Source organism: Heterodontus francisci, chromosome 2, assembly GCF_036365525.1.
Source record: "Heterodontus francisci isolate sHetFra1 chromosome 2, sHetFra1.hap1, whole genome shotgun sequence".
NCBI lineage: Eukaryota > Metazoa > Chordata > Chondrichthyes > Heterodontiformes > Heterodontidae > Heterodontus > Heterodontus francisci.
The window spans coordinates 113,096,888-113,117,800 of record NC_090372.1 but is presented as its reverse complement, the minus strand read 5'-3'; the positions used below and the strand labels follow the sequence as shown (position 1 = coordinate 113,117,800).

Sequence of the window (20,913 nt, the reverse complement as noted above, 5' to 3'; positions counted from 1 at the left end):
TTGATGTCCCTATGGCAGCAGCTCAAGGGCACAGTCAGAAGATCCGAACCATTTTCACATTCAAGACTCATTTAAATCTTATCGTTGAGCTACAGGCACCAAGTAAGTGCTCCACTGCAACTTACCATTTTGGTGTGAGAGAAAATTAGCCAGCTTCTGCACAGAGCCAGCCAGCAGGTAGAACTTGTTGGGGAGTAAGTCCAGAGGGAGTGAGAACAGGCTGCAGTCGGTGGAAGATTTTTGTGGGGCCAGGAGGAGCATGAATGAGCTTTTTGAAGTGGCCTCCAGTGGTACCTTTAAGGAGCCTGTTTTGGGCAGAAGTGCTGGGTGTCCATTTAAAGGCCTGATTGAAAATTCAATCAGGCAAACAAACAAGTCCCCCACCAGATTTTCCTCTGAACAGGGGGCCTGCAATTGAAAAATCCCCCCCACCCCCATGAAGCAGCAAATTGCTGAGCGGCACATATGGCCCATGGGCAGTATTACAAATGCCACTGCACTGAATAGAACATTGCCATTCTTTCTGGGTATTATTGCTGTTCTGAGTGGTATTGGGTAGTGCCAGTTTCTGGTACTTTGGTCGAATTGCAGTTTCTGCATTACTTCTATGGAATTTCTCTCTCTAATTACTGATACTTAAAAAACAAAAGTTGACCTCTGCTTTGAGATAAACATAGGACATATTCTGCTTTTTCCTTAACTTATGATATTTGCTAGAATTTTTAAAAATGAAAAGAAAGTTAGCGATAATAAATAATAGTAAGATTCATTCAATACAATACTTTGGCAACTGTTGATGCAATACACACGTTTTTGCTTAGTTGTTAGAAAAACAAAACTTTTAGGCTGCAGTTATTTAAGAAATTCCAGCTCCATGGAAAGAAAATTACATTGGCGACAAACACTGTTTGATTTGTCTCCCCACCCCCCCCAAAAATCATGAGTTTAACAACATAGCCAATTACTGAAATACAGAGTAAAGGTGTAAAATTCATCCAAACAAAAGTCAAATTGAATTGTTTAAATCTTCAGGTACTTGAAACACAAAGGGATGAATAAGAAATAGCTCCAAAATGGAAGGAAAAGCTGCAGATTGTGAATCATGTATTCTGAGAATGGGTCAAAGTAGTGAAGGCAACTGACACCTGTATACCAAACAGGATCAAATATGCATTTGTCATGTTGGTAAATGGTGTGCTTGCTGATTGGGGTGGGTGCAGAGATGATGGAACTCCAGAGCATATTGCCCTCACTAATTGTGCTTGCATTAAGGTTTTAGTCTTGTTAGTGTTTCAGCCTTTATGCAGGAACGCTGTGCATGGGTTTATGCACTGGGTGCAGGGGTTCAATGGTTGAGAAGACATTACCCCCTGCACCCCTTCATAACACAAAATCAAACTTGGGTTTATGGATGGTTCTGAATTACATTATTGTATCTAAAGAATTTTTTTTAATGTAATGTGATGTGTGTGTGTGTAAATATTTATATTCCTTGAGTTGCTCTGTAGTGGGATCCAGTATCCAATACATAAGCAAGTAAAAGCAATTCCAGCATTCATTTTCAAGTATAATTTACTGTTTGATTCCTATGTTTCAAATTGTCTTAGATTAAACTAGTTGTAGTGAATTCATGAGGAATGCTAGAATTTGTCCAATTAAATGTATATTTATTCCCAGGAGGTTCACTGTTGAAAGAAATTCTAATACAAAATGTAAAACTTGTACGATATGGCACAGTCCTGTGATTATGTATGTAATATATTGGAGAACCTTTCATGAAAACAGTATATAATATGCTAATTTTTAACTCTAGTTCGGATTATTGTGAACTAACATTGTGATGTCTTTGTTGAGTTAATAAACTGGTTTGTTTCACAGCATGAAACACACCTGTGCTACTTTCGTTAATAAAAATTAAGTTGTGCTGAAGACTTAATCCAATGTGTAAGCGATCGCTGTACTTTGTATGATACTTCCATACAAGTCTATATCAGCAAAAGTAAAATATAGGTTTGTTGCAGTAAACTAAGATCTGTTTTCTTTGACAATGTCATAAGCCCTTGGAGGCCTGGATCTGTTCATGGAATCCGGAAAGAAATGAAGAGTTTGATGCAATAAGTGGATTTATCACATTGCTGAGCCAACTGTGCAACAGCCCCAACAAACAAATTTCTCTGCAGCACCTGTGGAAGAGCCTGTCACTCCAGAATTGGCCTTTATAGCCACTCCAGGCGCTGCTTCACAAACCACTGACCACCTCCAGGCGCGTATCCATTGTCTCTCGAGATAAGGAGGCCCAAAAGAAAAAAAAAAGAAAGAAGAATGATTTAGTTCGACATGTATGTTAAGAAAAAGAATTGCTAAAATGTTGAACAGAATGTAAAATGATGCCTTCTCCTCCTGGGGCAGGATTTTAAAAATTAAAATTTTGAAAGTGCGCATGGATCAGAGTGACAAGAAGTGCAGCTCTGACTGGTAAACGAACAAGCAATTATTTCTTTGTCGCATTTGATGGTCGGCACAGACTCGGTGGGCCGAAGGGCCTGTTTCAGTGCTGTATCTCTAAACTGAACTAAACTAAAAATTCATGTGGCGGGGAAGGTATTTTCTACCTGGAGGTAATCATAGACCAGTGCCAAATTTTCAGCTGAGAACCATTGACCTCATTATTTCTCCATTTTTTTTTTGTTTTAAGTTACCACTAGGGAAGGGAACCCTGATTGAACATCCTCAAATCTTTGCGTCCTACATATACTTCTGGTCAAGTTTAATATGTGTTGTGCCAGAAATGACCATAACCACATTCCCAAGCTGCAGCTTGATATCTGCTCTCTCGAATTCTGCCACCTGAAATCAAAGGCGGCTGCTGCTGCTGCATGAAAAACTATTTACAATGTTCCTCTTCTGTCTGCAATATATTAATTCCCATATTTTACAATCAATATTTAACCTTCTCCGTTCTGTATTTTTATTTCTTGATTTTGATTAAATTTGGACTTTTTTCTTTTGTTTCTTCACAATCGATGTTGGGCTGAATTTCTACTGTAACCGGAAGTCAAACTAGCGTGAAACGCTCTTAGGTTTTTTTTATTGTATTGAGCAGTCTCCTGACTTATTCCGCAACTTTCGCATTGCACACCTCAAACCATTTTGCACTGATTTAAAAGTGACGGAATGAATGCATCTTCTGAATGACTCCCCCCTCAAAGCTTATCGTTTTTTCTCCCTTGGTTGTACACCAACGCACAAACTTTATATCAAATATTCTTCTCCATGGAATATTGATAACGTTGCTGTGAAATTTTCTGCTTTAAAGCCTCTGAAAGCCCCCTTTCTGATGTGAAGAGAATCACAAATAATAATTTCATCGCACAGTACAGACCAGCTGCCAAAACTGAAATCAGTTCTGCGTTGGAATAGACGGAGCTTTGTGAAGAAACGCAGTGTTTGAAGTGCCTCCTCCCAGTATCAAATAAGAGCTTTAGTGCGTGCATAGTATTCGAGACAGTTTCCAGGTTTCCGAACAGAAGTGCAGTTTGTGGAACAGTTTTAATTCATTTTTGCGTGTAAACCAATTGTTTGATTAACCAGATGTCTCGTACAACAGTAGGAAAGCCATGCATATATAGAATACAAGACCATGCCCCCCCCCCCCCCAATCTATTTTAATGACCCCATCAACCCCAATTCCCAGTAGGAGATTAACCTTTAAAACAGAAAGACAGTAGAAGTGAGGCGGGGACAATGCAATTCTGAAACCGTCCACATTAATCACTTTCCATACATGCCATTCTACAGAAAAGAAATGGAGATTTCATGGAAAATTATAAAAGGAGAAAAAAACATTCGTGATTTTAAATGGATACGAGCGCACGTTTTTTTTTAACCATATGACAGGTACAGAAGCGGTTCCAAATTGAGCAAGCTGGCAATATTTATATGACTAAACGATATTTTACTGATAGTGCCTTCAGTGTTTCCCAATGTTGCATTATCTTTGTATACTTACCACCAAGATTATTATCGTTAAATATCTTCTACATCTTTCCCAGACATGTGAAGTGCTTGAGCTTTAGTAATTGTTGAAAACTGGAAATAAGTGCCGTTTGCTAACGCAGCATTTGGTGAAGGTTTTCTGCTAAAATGTATTCAAAAATGTGACTGCTGTCATTAAGAAATAAAGCTGTGCTGGGGGCTGTTGTGTGTTTATCCGGATATCGTCCCACGATCCTTTGTGGCCCCGAATCCCAGATATCCGAGTGGACGTTCAGGAAGTTGGGCTTCTCCTGCCAAGGGCAGCGTTAAGCAGTCGGGATCAGGAGGCAAAGATTCACCAGTGAGGCATTCCAGTGAAAAAATAACTTCTACATGCCACCAAGGCAGGTAAAGATGCTTTTCAGATGCCCTTGCTATTGTTTATTTACTTTGAACTGTGTAGTCAACAACAATTTCAAATCCGATTAGATTATTACAACATACTTGGACATACTTAAATGGAGCTAAGACTTAGAGGAGAAAAGGCCTGTGTGTAGATTGAAACCTATAGCTGGACAGCTATCCTCCCTTTATTCGGTCCACTGTTTAATATGCCAAGGGTTAGATACTATATAATGGACATCATATCCTTATGTTTTTAAAATTGTACTTGAATGCTGTGATTTTTGTTTTAGTGAAACTGTTTCTGTTTTGGAAATATTCAACATCACCTCCTCATCTCCCTCTTCCCTGGTGTAGAAATAGTCTAGTCACTCTCAGTTTATGTCCATTTGAGAACTGTTATTTTTGTTTTCTTTTAAACCTATTTTTCCCTGTATAAGGGGATGTAGTAGTGATTTTTGCTCATATACTTGTACATCAAGGATCTATCGATGTTGCATTGTCAGTAATTGTATGATCTGGTGATGTGTCCCCTAGGGTGTGTGGGTGCAAACTAGATATCTACTTTTGCAATGTGCTGTTATTTCTAATTGTTATCCATTTAGTTCTGTAAAATCTGTGTTAGGCTGCAAGGTAGTGTGAAGGTCAGGACTTGTGTATTGAGGAAGCTGCAAGATTGCCAATTGTAAATATGTGTTGCATGCTATTCCACATTGAGACAACCCCTTCTTTCTTGAAAGTCCTGATGCATGCTGAGACATGGTTCTCATTGTTTATGCCATGGAATCATAGAGCACACAAGGAAGCCCCTTGGCCCATCGTGCATGTGCCAGCTCTTCGACAGAGCTAACATAATTAGTTCCGTTACTCTGTCCCAATAGCTCTGAAAATGTATCCTTTTCAATGATAAATACAATTCCATTTTGCAAGTTACTGTTCAGTCTACTTCCACCACCGTTTCAGGCAGTGTATTCCAGATAACAGTCTTGATGGTGAGTGTAAGTAATATTTCAATTCCAAATATGAGATGTGGTGATTACCATGTGACATTATTCATTTGTATACCATACAACAAAAAGTTTGCCCAACTCTTCACCATTCCCCTGCTTCCCCACCCAAATTAAAAGAATCATGTTTAATTTCCCATAAGTTTAAACTGGGAATAACTTCTTTAACATTTTAAGAACACAATCTTTTTGTGCCAATGGATAGCTATCAACATCTGGCATAAACTGCTTCAGGAATCTTGTTTGCCATTTTTTCCTGTTCCCTTTTTACTGAAACTAAAAGGGGAAAAAAGGCAGATTCTGGTTTCTAACTTCAAATCCAGTGACAATAACAGAATCTGTATGTTGTGAAATATATGTATTGCTCTGGAACAGTATTCCAGTTGAGCTTGTGATCCTTTTCGATAGCTAGCTTGTTTAAAACAATGTGGGTGCTTCGCTGGTATCTTTAAGGGTGGCATTCTGCATTAAATGGAACAATGAGCTTGTATTTGAAAATCTTTATTCTGTTTCTGTAAACAATTGACCTATTAACAGTAATTACATCGGAAAACATTCTGAGCTATGCAGTCTAAATTCCTTTGCTCTTTTGAGGGAAATGGTGGTGAAAGGACGTTCTCTTTATTTTCTTGTGTCTGTTCATGTAGTTATGATGCACACGCTGAATGTATTAAATGTCTAAAAAAGTCAATGCAACATTGGTACCATACAGGTCATATCCTTGATGCCCCCTTGTTATTTAGTGTCTTGTTCCAATGGATTGAGGGTCAAGAGATGCAAAAAAATTATAGCTGTACCTTTTTAATCGCTGCATTGTATAATTGAGTTATGGTAGTTTCTTGTAGTTATGTTGCACTCTGATTTGCAACCAAAGCAAATGCTTATTTACACTCCAATATGTGGAGTGTCTGCTGCCAGCTCAGTAACCCTGTATTTATACATGTAGGTGATGGACATCACATGTGTGGCAAAATGAGAGTTGCTCTTAACCCCAGTCTGTGGAAGGAAGATCTGTTTATCTTGATGAAATATTACTTCTTATTGTGTACATATTTAATCCAAGGATTAAATTGTACTTTTTTCTTTGAATGTAACTAAAACAGAACTCTTGAGTATGAGAAATTATGTTTAAAATGATGGTTTCCTTGTTCCGTGGACATTTTGGATCACAAGAGTACAATTCTAATTTGGTGCTGGCCTGATTTTATAATTCAACACCACATTGAGGATGTTTCAATGTGTGATGTCTGATATTTATATGTATTGATTTTCCTCAGTTGAAAATTATGTGCTGGATGAAAGTGTGTGTGGAATTCAAAATAATTGGATTAATAAATAGAACTGTGCTTGTACGTGTAAGTGGGGCAGAGTGATACAGTATTAGAAAGCAATCACACTTAACAGCATACTTAGCCAAACTTGGAGAATTTTTTAAAAGAAAATACTGGTAGTAAAGTGTGCAGAAGGATGATGATTAAGAACAACTTCATTTTTCATTGCAGAATATTTTCATTCAAATGGTCTTTGAGACTGCAGCTTACAATGATGAATATTTAGGAGGCAGTGAGGCCAAAAACAGCAGCAAAACTGGAAAGATGTATAGAATTACACAAATTACAATATGGAAACAGGCTGTTTGACCCAACCAGTCTGTACTTGTGGAGAAACTGTGAATAAGCATACTAAAGAAATGAACAATTTTTCTTTTGTACAGCTGGAGAAGGGAGGGACAGAACATTGCATTACCTAGGTTCAAGTTTCACTTTTATATACAAGTTCAGAACATAAGTGCTGTTGCATACATTGTGAAATATTTATCACCACAATTTAGAATTTTTATAGCAGTGGATAAGGATAAGCACTATTGGGTTGATAGTAACATCTGATAATGATGCGAAGAAATAAGAAATGCTTTTGATCAGTGCACTTTTTGCAATGAAGGGCCCTGTAACTGAGAACTCAGCAGGGATGGAGCTTTGAGTATGGATCCTGTAAAGGTGGAAAAGATCACTGACTGTCCTGCAGTCAGGAATAGAATGAAGTCACAGGCTTGTGTGTGCTGAATGCTCCAGCTGCCTTGGCTGTCTCAGTTGTGCATGCTGGCCTTTTGTTCAAACAGTCGATTTTCATTGTCACTTATGTTACATTGCAGTGTAGACTTTCCAAGAACTTTGTTAAAAGCATTGTAAAGTCCATTGAGCTCTATGCTAAGTATTGAAGCAGGATGTTTAGTGTAAAAACAAATTGAAGTCTAGTTTTTTGTGAAATAAAAGACAAAATTACCCTGTTATGGACTTCCAAAGTAAATATTTTTAGAAGATTTAATATTCATTAAATGTTTTGGCAGGCATTTATTACCCAGTTAATATCCTGTTCTCATTGAAAAGAATGTTTGTCCAAATGTTTGCACTTTTCCTATTTAAAAAAAAACTTTTCATCTATTAAGTCAGAATATATGATCACTTGCTAGCCCTTCTAAAAAGGCAGGATGAATGACCTTTTTGATGTACGTTTTGAATTTCTTCACATGTCCTTATGTAGCAACTGGATTTCATTTTTACATTTCAATACAATTACATTTTTCATGTCATGCTGTTCACCTTCTCATCTTTTAGCATTTACATTTTATTTTGATAAAGAGCTTACCCGAGCTCTATGTAATCCGTCTAGTTTGAAGGGTTTGCTGTACACTGCTGTGAAATACTTAAAGATGGAACAACCTACTGTATGCAATTTTATGCTACATTAATACCATCTTGAAGCTTAAGCTTGTTCGGAACAGATGATACCTTCTGCTATAACAAATGGGTATTATTGCTTTTTGTCGAAAGCAAAACCTTAATACCAGAACTGCAATCCATTGTGCATCTGATTTTTAGATTATCCATATTGGATTCATTTATTCCTTTACTATTTGAGAATCTTAAGTCATCTCTTCCTTTGCATTTACAGACAGCAGGAATAGCTCACCACTACCCAAGTATGCTTCATCACCCAAACCAAACAACAGCTATATGTTCAAACGAGAACCTCCAGAGGGATGTGAGAAAGTGAAGGTCTTTGAGGAAATGCCGTAAGTATTTATTTCTTTTATTCTTCTATAAACTTCTTTTTATTACAGGTTGTTTTTATAAAAATCTGAAACAGGCTGCACCATTTAGGATTAAATAAATAAATTGCGTTTTTAGAGTTTTGCAACCAGGTACTAAAGCATCCTTTACAAACTGGGAAAGAAAAGAGCAATGAATCTGGAATCTATTTTAATATAGATGTTAGAGCAGCAAAATACAAGCTCAAATTCTTTATTAAACACACAGATTTTGGAATATTTGGCAATTAAAATGTGTAAATGCCTGCTGATTCTTTTAAAGTTTCTTGCCAGTAAATACAATGCTAACTTCACTGGAATGCTGATATGTAGCTGTTCTTTCATACACACAAGAGGACCACAACTGGGTACATATGAGTTAAGCATATTCTTTTGCACCGGGGAATGGAGTTCCATTCCCAATGAGAGATTCTGCAAGGAAACTTCTGGTAGAACTTACAAGTGCATCTTTATTTGAAAACAAACTATTAATTGTTCTGATTAAAAATAATAAAATGTGCTGGACTGCAGAATATGAATTTTTAAGAGATCAAATCAAGAGCAGCATTGATAGAGGGAACAGTATATAACCTAGAGAGAAAATAAAAGTACTTTTTAATAAATAATTGTAAACAAATGTAACTTTAATAAGTTACTATTGGTATCATTGGCGGATTATTATTCTGCAGTTTTCTGCCATGGGATTTTTCTTTTTACAAATATAACCTAGATGAATGGCTGGAATTGGTCACACATTTTGACCTTAATATTTATGGGGTGAGGGGGTGCAGAAGTCTTGATGAATTTAACAAGAAGTTTCCAGTCGACAGTCGGCCAAGTTGAGAGGGTGGTCAGCTGCTGGGCAGGAAAGCCAGTGATAGAAGGCAACAGCAGCAACAATGAGAAAAGATCATGGCTCGTTGTGGAGTGGGGGTCTTGGAACATGGCAGTGAGGAGAGATATATTTGCTTGAGGTGGGCATCCTGGTCCTCCAGGTCCGTAAGCAGTGCTATAAAAAGCACTTGATCTGAGTGCTCCTGTCTCCATTTAGCTGTCAGATTTCCCAGGCCCTGGAAAACCTAGCCCACCGGTGTTAAATTTAAATCAGGTTTCCAAATGCATTGTGGAAACCTGATTTTAAATATTGCACCTCTTCAAGACGGGCTAGAGGCATGTCACACCCCGCCACTGTAAAAATGGCAGGCGGGTGGGGGTGGTGGCTAATATCAACCCCTTTATATTCTTTGTACTAATACGTGCTACCTGAGATCCTGGTACTATTTACACAGGAGCAAAGAAGGCTAATGAGATTTCATGGAGGTATGTAAATTATGCCAGGGTCAATAGGAAAGGCAATAGGAAAGAACAATCACTGGTGAGGTGTCATGGATTTAAAATTGCCTTTGAATCTGAGGAGAAAGATTAAGAGATATTTGTCTCTGCAATGGATTTTGGAGCTGAGAATGCTTTATCACAGGAAAAGCTGGAGCAGAGACAATTGTACTTTTCTGAGGAAATGTTGAGTAAATAGTTGAAACAGAGGAAGGTACAAGGCAACAGGGAGAGAGTGGGAGTCGGGGGGTGGGGGGGAGGTGTTGGTGGTTGGTGGCGATTAGTTTTGGATTGCTTTGACAAAGATTTGACAGCAAGACAGTGGACTGAATGGCCTCCAAAAAGTGCCATACACGTCTATGGTACCAGTATTTCAAGATTTAGAAAATTATAGTACTATATACTGCACACCTTACGTCATAAAATGTTGATTTATATAAGATGAATAATAAGAAAGAGATTAAACATTCATTTACAAATTGGCCATTCTTTAGACCTGTAGCACACAGTTCAATTCTGCAGCCACAAAATATAATGAATATTTGCCCTATGGTATTCTTTGCAAAGGTCACAAAGGCGTATTAGTTTATTTATCACTGTATTTGATGTTCATCAGTATATCTTTGGGCTGTATTTTACAAGTCCGAAAACAATGGCGGCCCGCACGTCACGGAGCCACCACTATCCTAAGCACGGCGGCTCATTTAAATATTAGGGCAGGGCCGCCTCCCCGATCACATGGAGGGGGCGAGCTGTCCATCCCCGGCAATGGTATCAGCTGCTTGTGCGCAGGCGCTGACGCCATTTTTAAAGGGCTTTGAGCTCTACCGTTAAATTTAAATATTTAAAGAGGCAGTGAATAAAAAGATACATTTACTTTGCTCCCCTCCCACCCCCACAACAACCAGAACATGAATTACTTGCCCTCTTTCCCCCCCCTCCAAAATGCTTACCATGACCACCTGACCTTTCCCCCTCCCCGAAAGGTGCATAAGTTTTCACCTCAAACCCTTCCCCCTTTCCCTCCATCTCTTACACCAATTATATTACTTTGACCCCATTCCCGCCCCCCCCCCCCCCACACTGAGAAACTTACCTCCTCCCCACTCGCCACAGGTGTTCCGCCTCGTTTCCCCAGCCAATGGGGTCCTGTTGCTGAGCGGGGGGGGGCGGTTGGTGGGGCTGGCAATATTGGGCTGGGCCCTCCCGGCGTTGGGGTGTGTGGCGGCCCTCTCCTGGAGGCATTTTCCGGCACCCCTCCCCCCCATCCACGAGCCCCGACATCGGGGAGGGGAGGGTCTGTAAAACTCAGCCCTTTCTGTGCATAGGTGAGCAAGAGAGTACCCAGTTTATCTACAAGCAAAGAATACATGGTAATTCAGCAAGATTAATAAAATGTGAAAGAAAAAGATTTATAAAAAATACACAAATTAAAGGAAAAATAAATGAAACAGTAGAATGGAAAGGAGGATAGCATAAATAGGAATGGAAGAATAGATTAACTTTATAAAGATTTTTCTGAGATATGGGGCTGGATTTTAAAGCCTCTCCGCCATTGGGAACGATGGTGGGGGCCCTGTGCCGATCTCAGTGGTGGCGAGGCCTCGTGGCGGCCGCCCTGCTACTCGGCGACGGGACTACAATTTCAATATGTAAACGTTTACATACCTGATTTAGTGAAGGTACCGTCGCCTCTTTAATTACCGCACCAATCTTCATTCGGGCGGCCGGCAATACCACCCCTTCAAATCCCCATTCGGAGAAACGTGGCTCGCCACCTGTGGGGAGGGGGATTCTTTCTCTGTGCGGGGTGGGGGTAGCAGGGTGACAACGGTTTGGTCGGGGGGGGGTGTTGAGGGGAAGGGGTAAAGGGCAAAGGTGCCGAACTTTGTGGGGGGAAGAGGGGGTGTGGAAGGTCAAATTTTCAATATAGGAATTCCAGGAGGGGAAAGGGCAGGATTTTGTGAAATGCCATTGGGGGGGGGGGGGGGGGGAGGGGCGAAATGCATGGAAATGTCATTTTATTCTTTTTTGCAAAAATTTCCCTTTAAATTTTAAATGTCCCATTAAGGGCTGTAATGTTTGAAATGGCGGCAACTCCGCGATGTGGTGTCCGTGCGCGCTGCCACATTTTTTTTACGTCTGCCACCTACTTCGGCGGCAGACTCTTAAATGTAGCCGAGGATCTTCATTTGAAGGATATTCCTATGCAATTACACTCTCAATCCAGAAGATGTTAAGGTTAATAAAATCAGCCTGAGTAATGGATTGGATCAAAATTATAACAACTTCCATTTATTTAGTGCCTTTAAGTATACATAGAGAAACATCCCAAGGCCCTTCACATACATGTGAGGAAAAAGAAATTGTTTCTAACGCAAAAAAAATTAGGAAAAATGATGAAAAACTGAATCAATTTTTTTTATTCGTTCACCAGCATTGTGGGCCAGCATTTATTGCTCTTGAGAAAGTGATGGTAAGCTCCTGCCGTCCGTCTGAATTACAGTTTTTCATAGCGGTTTTGAGACAAGTGAGTCGATTGGCAGGCTTCTTCAGAGAATGGTTAAGAATCAACCACTTTGTTTTGGGTCTGGATTCGCATACTGCCAGACCAGGTCAGGACAACTGGTTTCCTTCCCTAAAGGACATTAATGAACTGTTTGGGTTTTTATGACAACTCAGTAGATTTTTGGATTAATTTAGTGAACTGAATTTAAATTCCCCGACATAATCACTTTGCTGTCGTATCCTTGGTAATAATAAATGGGTTTTCGGGAGGATCTTAGAAGCTGAGAGGTTTAGGAAGAGAATTTGAGAGAGTGGGACCCTGGTGGCTGAAGGCGTGGCTGCCAATGGTGGGGGAAAGTGGGGGGGGAGAATGCACAAGAGACCAGAGTCAGAGGAGTGAGAGTTGACAGGGTGAGAGTGAGGTTATTGTACGTTTAGGACTGGAGGAGGTCACTGCAATAGGGCAGGGCACAAAGACGAGTATTTTAAATTTGAGATGTTGGGTGACTGGGAGCCAACATAAGGCCAGTGAGAAGAACAATGATGGGGAAGCCGGGCTTGGTATGGGATGGCATATGGACAGCAGAGTTTTGGGCAAGCTAGAGTTTATGGAAGGTGATGGATCAGAGGCCAGCAAAATGACATTGGAATACTCAAGTCTGGAAATGACAAAGGCAAACATGAAATTTTTAAAAGTGGATAAACTAAGGTAGGAACAGGGGTGAATATAGGTGGTCTTAGTGATGGAGGGAATTTGGGGTCAGAAACTCAATTCAAGGGTCAGACAAGCTTCTGAGGTTGCAAATGGTTGGATTTTAATCTGGTGAGGGAGGGAACAGAGTTGACATGTGTGAGTGGAGTTTGTGGTGGTGTTTGGGGGTGCCTAAAGACCCCAGTCGTCTTTGTGTTTAGCTGAAGGAACTTTGGACTCATCAAAGGTTAAATATTGGAGAAATAATCTGCAAAAAGATGTCTTGGGTCCTCTAAAGAGCCGAATTTCAAGGCTCAGACAGAAGCTTTGTGAAAGACTGGTTTGTCAGTTATCACAGAATATTTCACAATGTATTAACATATTGCAAATTCATGACAAAATACAACATTATACGTCTTTTACATAAAGCTGAAGGCTTGACACCAATGCAAAATATACTTTGATCTAATTTCTTGTCTCTGCTATGCTGGGAAGATTTTGCTTTGAAATTAATTCATTTCCTTTAGTGCTGCTTAGCTTTTTGCCTTTGTTCTTTGACAGAAGTACAGTTCTCAAGACCACTGGCCTCAGACTGACAAAAAAGATCTCTGAATCAGAATATTTAGTTTTGTATATAAATCTATGAGTAGTGATCTAACTAAAGGAATCTATATTTTGAAGTTATGGTATTAAAGCCTTTTTTTTGAAGAATATATACTACAGAATATATTCCCTGTGCTGATTTGCACTTTTCCCTCAGTGGCCAATGAGAAGAGTCTCCTTAACAGCTTTTTTTATACATGGAACAAGGTAATTGGCAGTCAATTTACAGTAGATTCTCAAATTGGTCAAAGTGACCAGTTAGGGTATCATTAACCCCAAATGATGCAAAATATGTGGACTGCAAGGCCAGCTATTAGATACCTGAAGGAAATCCTTTGTAGAAAAGTAGCATAAAATATAAATAAAAGCAAAATACTGCGGATGCTGGAAATCTGAAACAAAAACAAGAAATGCTGGAATCACTCAGCAGGTCTGGCAGCATCTGTGGAAAGAGAAGCAGAGTTAACGTTTCGGGTCAGTGACCCTTCTTCGGAAGGGTTCCGAAGAAGGGTCACTGACCCGAAACGTTAACTCTGCTTCTCTTTCCACAGATGCTGCCAGACCTGCTGAGTGATTCCAGCATAAAATATAAACCCTGTTTTTCTTTAATTTCTGACTTCAGCAAAGTTTGTTCCCTTATGGAATTTTGTTTGTTGCAATCTAATGGCTCAAGAAAGTAAAATAAAAGGGGATCACAAGATAGAAGGCTTGATTACAAATGAAGCTTGAGAGCTTTGATGAGGAAGCCTGCAGATTACATCTGATGATTTAGAAAATCATGATTCAGGAAAATACCAGGATTCAACAGAAAAATGCCAGAGATGAAATCCCTTGTGTTCATTGCAAAGAGTTTTGCCAAGTGTGATAAACTAATTTCAGTATAAGGCACATTTAATATCGTAAAAACCATTCTGACATTGTTTTGCATTCACTGGGTTTAAATTATTGGTCAAGGAGAAGCATAATATTTGATGTGTTATGGTACCATTGGTGAGATGAGCATACCCAAAAATGTGATACACAAATTACCTTGATTTCTCCACATTGCTAGTGGTCCAGTGCATTTCCTGCTGATGCAGTAGATTGTCATTAATGGATAAATGCACATTTTAGGGACTTCGGGTGTTATTAGCAAGATTAAAACTAATCCCATCATTACATTTCGGGGCCTTTTACAAGGCGTACAATTTAATAGGAAATCCTGCTCTAGTTTTATTGAAATAAATTATATATCTAAATTTCTCTTTAATCACAGCTCTGGTTGTGATGCCTTTGAGGTCTGGAATCTCTTTAGCTTTCATCTTTGAATATTAATGGCGAAGAAGAAAAGCAGGCTGCTTTACTGTGTGAATTGTTTAAATAAATCCAGACGAAGACGACTATTCAATATTTAGTTACCTAATGTGATTAAGATGCAGCTGGGTGAACAGAATTTCAGTATTTCTGCTGGGCCTCAAAAACTATCTATTCAATTCACCAGAAGTGAAATGATTCTTTGACATAAAACAGTCCTTTCTTTATATATAATTGTCAGGTAACTTCAATTTCAAACAAATAGCTCAGAAACTTGCTTTTACTGTTTGGTATCAAGTGTTTATAATGATTTTGTGTGATCTATATCTTTATTCCCCATCTAAGGCTATTGTAAAAATAATTTATAATGGAATTGTTTTGTGGAAGCAGTCAGACTCGGAGTGATGTGACACCACAGTGTTGGTAATTAGTGTGCATGTGTAAAATTGGAAAGGTCGTTGTGAGCAGGAAGGTTGTGTGCTTCATGGTGAAGAGTATGACTGCAACAATGGCAGTAGGGATCTAAAGAATTGCAGTATCACTTTTTTTTTTGCTCATTAAAGGCTTTTCATTTCTAGTGGAAGTGCTGAGAATTGTCATTCCCTGCAATCATGAGAGAGAGAGGAAGCTTCAACAGCAGTGCACAAAAGAATTGAGAGTAGCTTTCTTTTCTTTGTTGTGCCCCCACCACCCCCTCTCTCTCTTTCTCTCGAAGAGGAATGAGTTCACCATGCAGCTGCTTCACTTGAAGTCAGCAATTGACTTGTAATTTTATTTTAAATGTATGCTGCTTTCTGTTGGTAAATATTGTATGTTAAAGTGTGAAAATAATAAATAAGGACTGATGAGCACCCAGGATTTCTACTAACTTGGAAATGTCAGTTTTACTATTTTTCACGATGCCAGCAGTGTGGAAATAGTTATATTACAAGTAACAAAGCTGAAGATGTTTGTTTGCATTTTGACATGTAATATATTTTTGAACTGAAAAATAACACTGTTTTTTCAATTAAAAACAGGACAATGTTACAAACCTTAGAAATTATTATGGGGGAAAAATGTCTTCATGTATTGCCTATGCAGAGTACATCAGTTCCCCTGGGGCAGGTAGCACTGCCGGCTGCTATCTGCACGGCCCACGCGGCTTTCTTCAATGATATCGATTATTCCCCCATGTCTAATCTATGTAGAAATAATTTAAACAATTATTCTTGATTTTAGATTTTGTGAAATTCTGAATTGTCAAATTAACGTTTCCTTAAATCTGTTTTCTTTAGATTAAGTTTTTGCCAGTTTTCTTTCTTCGCTCTCTAATTGGATATAATCAACATTGTATCTGATTCTGCCAATTCTTTTACAAAACCCTGTTGGTCATTTGATTGGAACTGCTGTGATGTCACTTTTTGTCATGTTACTGACTCAGTAATGCCACATCCATGGAATTGTTTTCATTTTCACATCTGTTTTCCTCATGAATATTGAAAACTGCAGTAAGAGCCGATGACAGGGCATCATAAAGGGTATATCCTTTTTGAGTTAATAAATAATTTTGCTCTCTCCTAGGTCTCGTCCTCCCAGCTCAGTCCCTTTGTTTTCCTGTCCTGACAGAAACAAAGTGAACTTCATCCCTAAAGGGTCAGCTTTTTTTCCTGTTAGTATCGTCAGCCGACCCCTGTTCGCCACCTCTGACCTGGTGCTCAAGAACTCATCAATCTCTGGCCTCAGTCCTAGCATGACATCCAGCACTGTGACTGCTGAGCAGTTTCCATCTCAGGTCTCATTCTCACCTTTGTCAGATGACACCAGCACAAGGGACTCTGAGGCCTCGATGCAGCAGACACTGCGTCAACAGCAACAGTTTCGTGAGACTCAAACTGACGAACTTGCCTCAGCTCAGAACTTTGTGATAATCTAGCCCTTGCAACATCCCCCCCCCCCCCTCACAACCATCCCCCCAAGGTGGAGCAGGCCTCTGTCCTTGTGTAGGGGTAGTCTATATATCTGATCGTCTGCATGGAGTAGCACCTGCATTCTGAACAAAGGTTCTTAGAATTTTAGCATATCTTACACTGTTCTTGGCAGGGATAGAATTCCTTTTTTAGGAAATTTTTGCAGTGATGCTTGCAAAACGTGCTTTCATATGAGTGTTTAAAGTGCAGACTATGCATTACGTGGTATATTTGGATGGATTAGCACTGTTGTTCTGTGTTCTGTTCCATCTCCTACAGTAAGAATAAGCTCTATATATAAAAAAATGCCTGTCTAAAAGATAGAAAAAATAGATGTTTTGTTGCGTTATGTCCAATGGAGAAAAAAAAATTATGTTTACAAACAATCCAGATTGTTTAAGTTTATAAATTCTGTAACACGTACAATGCAAAAAAGAAAAATGGCCACAACAGTTGCACAGTGCCCACCCTATGGCCTAGCTTCAGGTACTTCAGTTGAAGTCTAAACTCAGGTAATTTGGAATGTATATCCGCATAGGATTTTAATGAATTTTTGGCTGAACAAGCTAAAGGGGAGTTTAGGGTAAGCATCACTCTCTTGCCTTTCCTTTTTGTACATTAACCTTTCCTCATTACATTCCACTTTCTTTAAATAAAAGTGCATTCTGATCCGGGAAAGACCAGGACGAGGGTGAATATTAAAGAACCAGCATTACTGTGATGTCTGACATCACTTATTTTAATGGACTTTCATCAAAAATTTGCATTAACCATTGTTTTGAAACGTATCAGCGTTTTGTGACATTTCAGAATTTAAGAAAAAACTGTTTCAGGTGTTGAAGACTGTTAAGCTGTTACAAATAAAGTAGTGTTGAATACTGGGCTGTATCTAAGAAACATTCCATGTTGTGATGAAATCTTAATGGTCAAACGTTTTAAGTTACATAACCAGACTCTTCAGGTTCTTGTGCTAGATATGTTCCCTCTTCAGTGTGTGAAGTTTAGATTTGGCAGATACACAAAGTAAAATGCTGTTACAAAGATGAAATAAAGTTAATGTTTAGTTTCTCAATTTGACCCAACCTTTTATGTTAATACCCTTATTTGCACAATTTTCTGTGGCTACTGACATAGCTTTTCTTTTGTAAGGAGCGTTTTTAAACAGTAGTTACTTAGACAATTATTTAACTAAAATGTACTTTGGTACAGAAATGTGATGGACGAAGGTTCAGCGTGGCTGGTTATCTTTTTAGGATTCAATTCAATAAATGACTCATATTATTTGAATATTGTTACACTGGAATGGATGAAAAACTTGCCTGTTATTTCGCGGAACAAGAACCCAGGACTCGGCATTCAACTGCAGAAGTAAAGATTGCACCCGATGTTGAATTTTACCACTCTAAGTTGGTACAAGTGACATAAGGTGAATATCCATGAGAGAGAACTGAGTGGGGGACATTGATGTGTCCAAAATCTCTTTTAACTTAATCTTTCACCTGAGAAACTAGATATTAATTTTTTACCAAACACTGTTGCAAATCTGTTCTGATTATGATCTTTATAAAGGTTTTGAACCAAATTGGTTAGAAATTACCTGAACTTTAATAAGAAATGTAAATTAAAAACATTATTGGTCTCAGAGTGTATCCTACATCCAGATGTAGAAATTTTGTTTGTCAAACACATTGTTTAAAAGCCTGTTTGAAATTTTGTATATAGTTTTGCTGTTATTTCTAGCCATTGTGCTAAACAGTATTTATGAGTTGCCACACAATGTTTCTTTAAATAATGCATTGTGTGGCCTTTGTTTTGTATTTTTTTCAGTATATAGTTCTCGTGTCTTATTTAAACTAAAGTTATAGCAAACAGCATGAATAAAAACTGGCAATTTTCTAATAACATTTGGTTTTTAATTATAATTTTAGTTGGCTGCAAATTCTTCGTATATTGTAGATTTCAAAGGTCAGAAGTTTATCAGGGTTGCAACTGATCAGAACAACTTTTCAGTGAAGTGTTTGATGAGTATGTGCCCAATTTCGAACTAGCTGAACTTCTTGGTTTGCAAAATGGTTGCTTGACGAACATATAATTTTGTGCCTCCGATTTTATAGTGTGCATGAATGCAGTGTGTTCACAAAAGAAATTGGTGCGGAAACTGAAGACTTAAAAATTGGAGCCCTGAGTAGCCAAAGCATACCAGGAGGGTCCCACATTCAACCCTTTGTCTGTTCTGAACTAGCTGACCTCAGCTTGGCTGGTGTTGGGATGCTACAATTGCCTGAGCACCTTAGGTTAGAGAGGGCTTGGGCTGGACACTTTTAAACCTACCTAAATGATGCAAACTGGACAAGTGGCCAGTTAAAATGCCCTGAGTTACTGAGCTGCCAGATCCTGCCCTTCCTGATGATAGCAGCTTCTTCTGGAGAGGCTGCTAAGTTAGATGCCTAAAGCTGGTGGGGTTCTCATTCATCAGTATGCTAATTGGGGTCCATTGACATCATTGGGACTCGACGGCAATTTTCACTGATCCTGAGTGGGGAACCCATAGTAGCTTTTATGTCTGATTACACTTTTATGGAGTGCCTTAGGATATTTTTCTTTGATAAAATATAAATACAATTTGTTATACAGATAATTAACCCCCCCAAAAAACACATTATCATTTGCCTTTCTGTCAACTTACAGCTGTTTATTCATGTCATTCATGTACTTGAGCCTCCCATACTTGGCACATTTTCATACTTTACCCAGATAAAGTGTGTGTTAAAATGTATGTTGGATTCAATTGAGAGATTGTGATCTGAATTTTGTTTTATCACTGTCCTAACGGACTGTTAAATTTCATTCTGGAATGCATATTTACCTCATTGTAATCAATGGTATCTTTGATAGAGTAGCTACATAATGGCAATAATTATGTTTCTATACAATTATTCCTAAACAAATAAAATACAAATTTGTATTTAACTTCCTCCCCCTCCCCCCATAAATGCCATACAATAGAAAACAGTTGAATATTGCTGATACTTTTTCATGGACAAAACTGCAGACATCACTGCTTTTTATTCAATAAATTAGCTCCTTACAGCAACAACTTGCATTTATGCATCACCTTTAATGTAGTAAAATATCCCAAGGCTCTTCACAGAAGCATTATCAAACAAAATTTGACACAGAGCCACGTAAAGGAGATATTAGGACAAGTAGCCAAAAGCTTGGTCAAAGAAGAAGGTTTTAAGGAGTGTCTGAAAGGAGCAGAGATAGAGAGAGGGAGAGCTTTAGGGAGATCTTCGGAAGGTGGTGTAGGGTTTAAGGAGCATTTAGGAGGAGAGATAGTTGAAGAGGTTTAATGAGGATATTCCAGACCTTGGGGCCTGGACAGCTGAACGTATCGCCACCAGTGGTGGGATGAAAGAAACTGGGGATGCACAAGAGCCAAAATTGGAGGAATGCAGAGTTCTTGGAAAGTTCCTGTAGAGTTCCAGGGCTGGAGAAAGTTAGAGAAATAGGGAGGGGAGAGCTGACCAGATTTGTTCACAAAGATAAGAATTTTAAACTTAAGGCGTTTCTGGACTGGGAGCTAATGTAGGTCAGCGAGCAGGGCTTGGTGAAAGGATACGAGCAACAGAGTTTTGAATGAGCTGAAGCTGACAGGGTGGAAGAAGGGAAGCCAGCCAGGATGGCATTGGAGTAGTTGAGTCGAGCCTAGAGTGTCGTAGTGATGGAGGGACCTGAAGACAGCAAATTGGACTTGGGATGAAGGAGTATTGGCTTGTTTAAAATTTAACTATCCCAGTGTTTGTTAAGGCAGAGAGGAGGATAAAGTAATTTTATGCTCATTTCAAGAGTACAGTTGTAGTTTCCAGACTTTAGATTTTAAATTTAACATTTCTTTGTATCAATAAATCTACATCACGCCAAAATCTTTTGTCGAAAGCAGTGATTGTTTACTATAATATGGGGTTCTCAACTGGGCGTTCATGGGGTTTGTCAAATCAGCATCTTCGAAAAATAAAATCTTCTTTCAAAATCCCACTCTGCGAGCAAGGCCAACAAAAAGAG

The 20,913-nt window shown here is 38.9% G+C and overlaps 1 protein-coding gene across 2 annotated transcripts in view; it reads left to right on the top strand.

The window, feature by feature from the left end:
* Positions 1–18,750, top strand: part of glcci1a (glucocorticoid induced 1a) — a 268,586-nt gene extending 249,836 nt beyond the window's left edge. The window contains exons 7-8 of one of the 2 annotated variants that reach the window (XM_068009636.1): positions 8,337–8,457; positions 16,463–18,750. In XM_068009636.1, the coding sequence (XP_067865737.1) occupies positions 8,337–8,457; positions 16,463–16,814 (473 nt within the window). In that variant the 3' untranslated portion in view covers positions 16,815–18,750. Of the gene's footprint in view, positions 1–8,336; positions 8,458–12,241; positions 14,034–16,462 lie in introns of those variants that run through there. The other variant, XM_068009644.1, reaches the window with a different exon arrangement.
* The last annotated feature ends 2,163 nt before the right edge of the window (positions 18,751–20,913 follow it).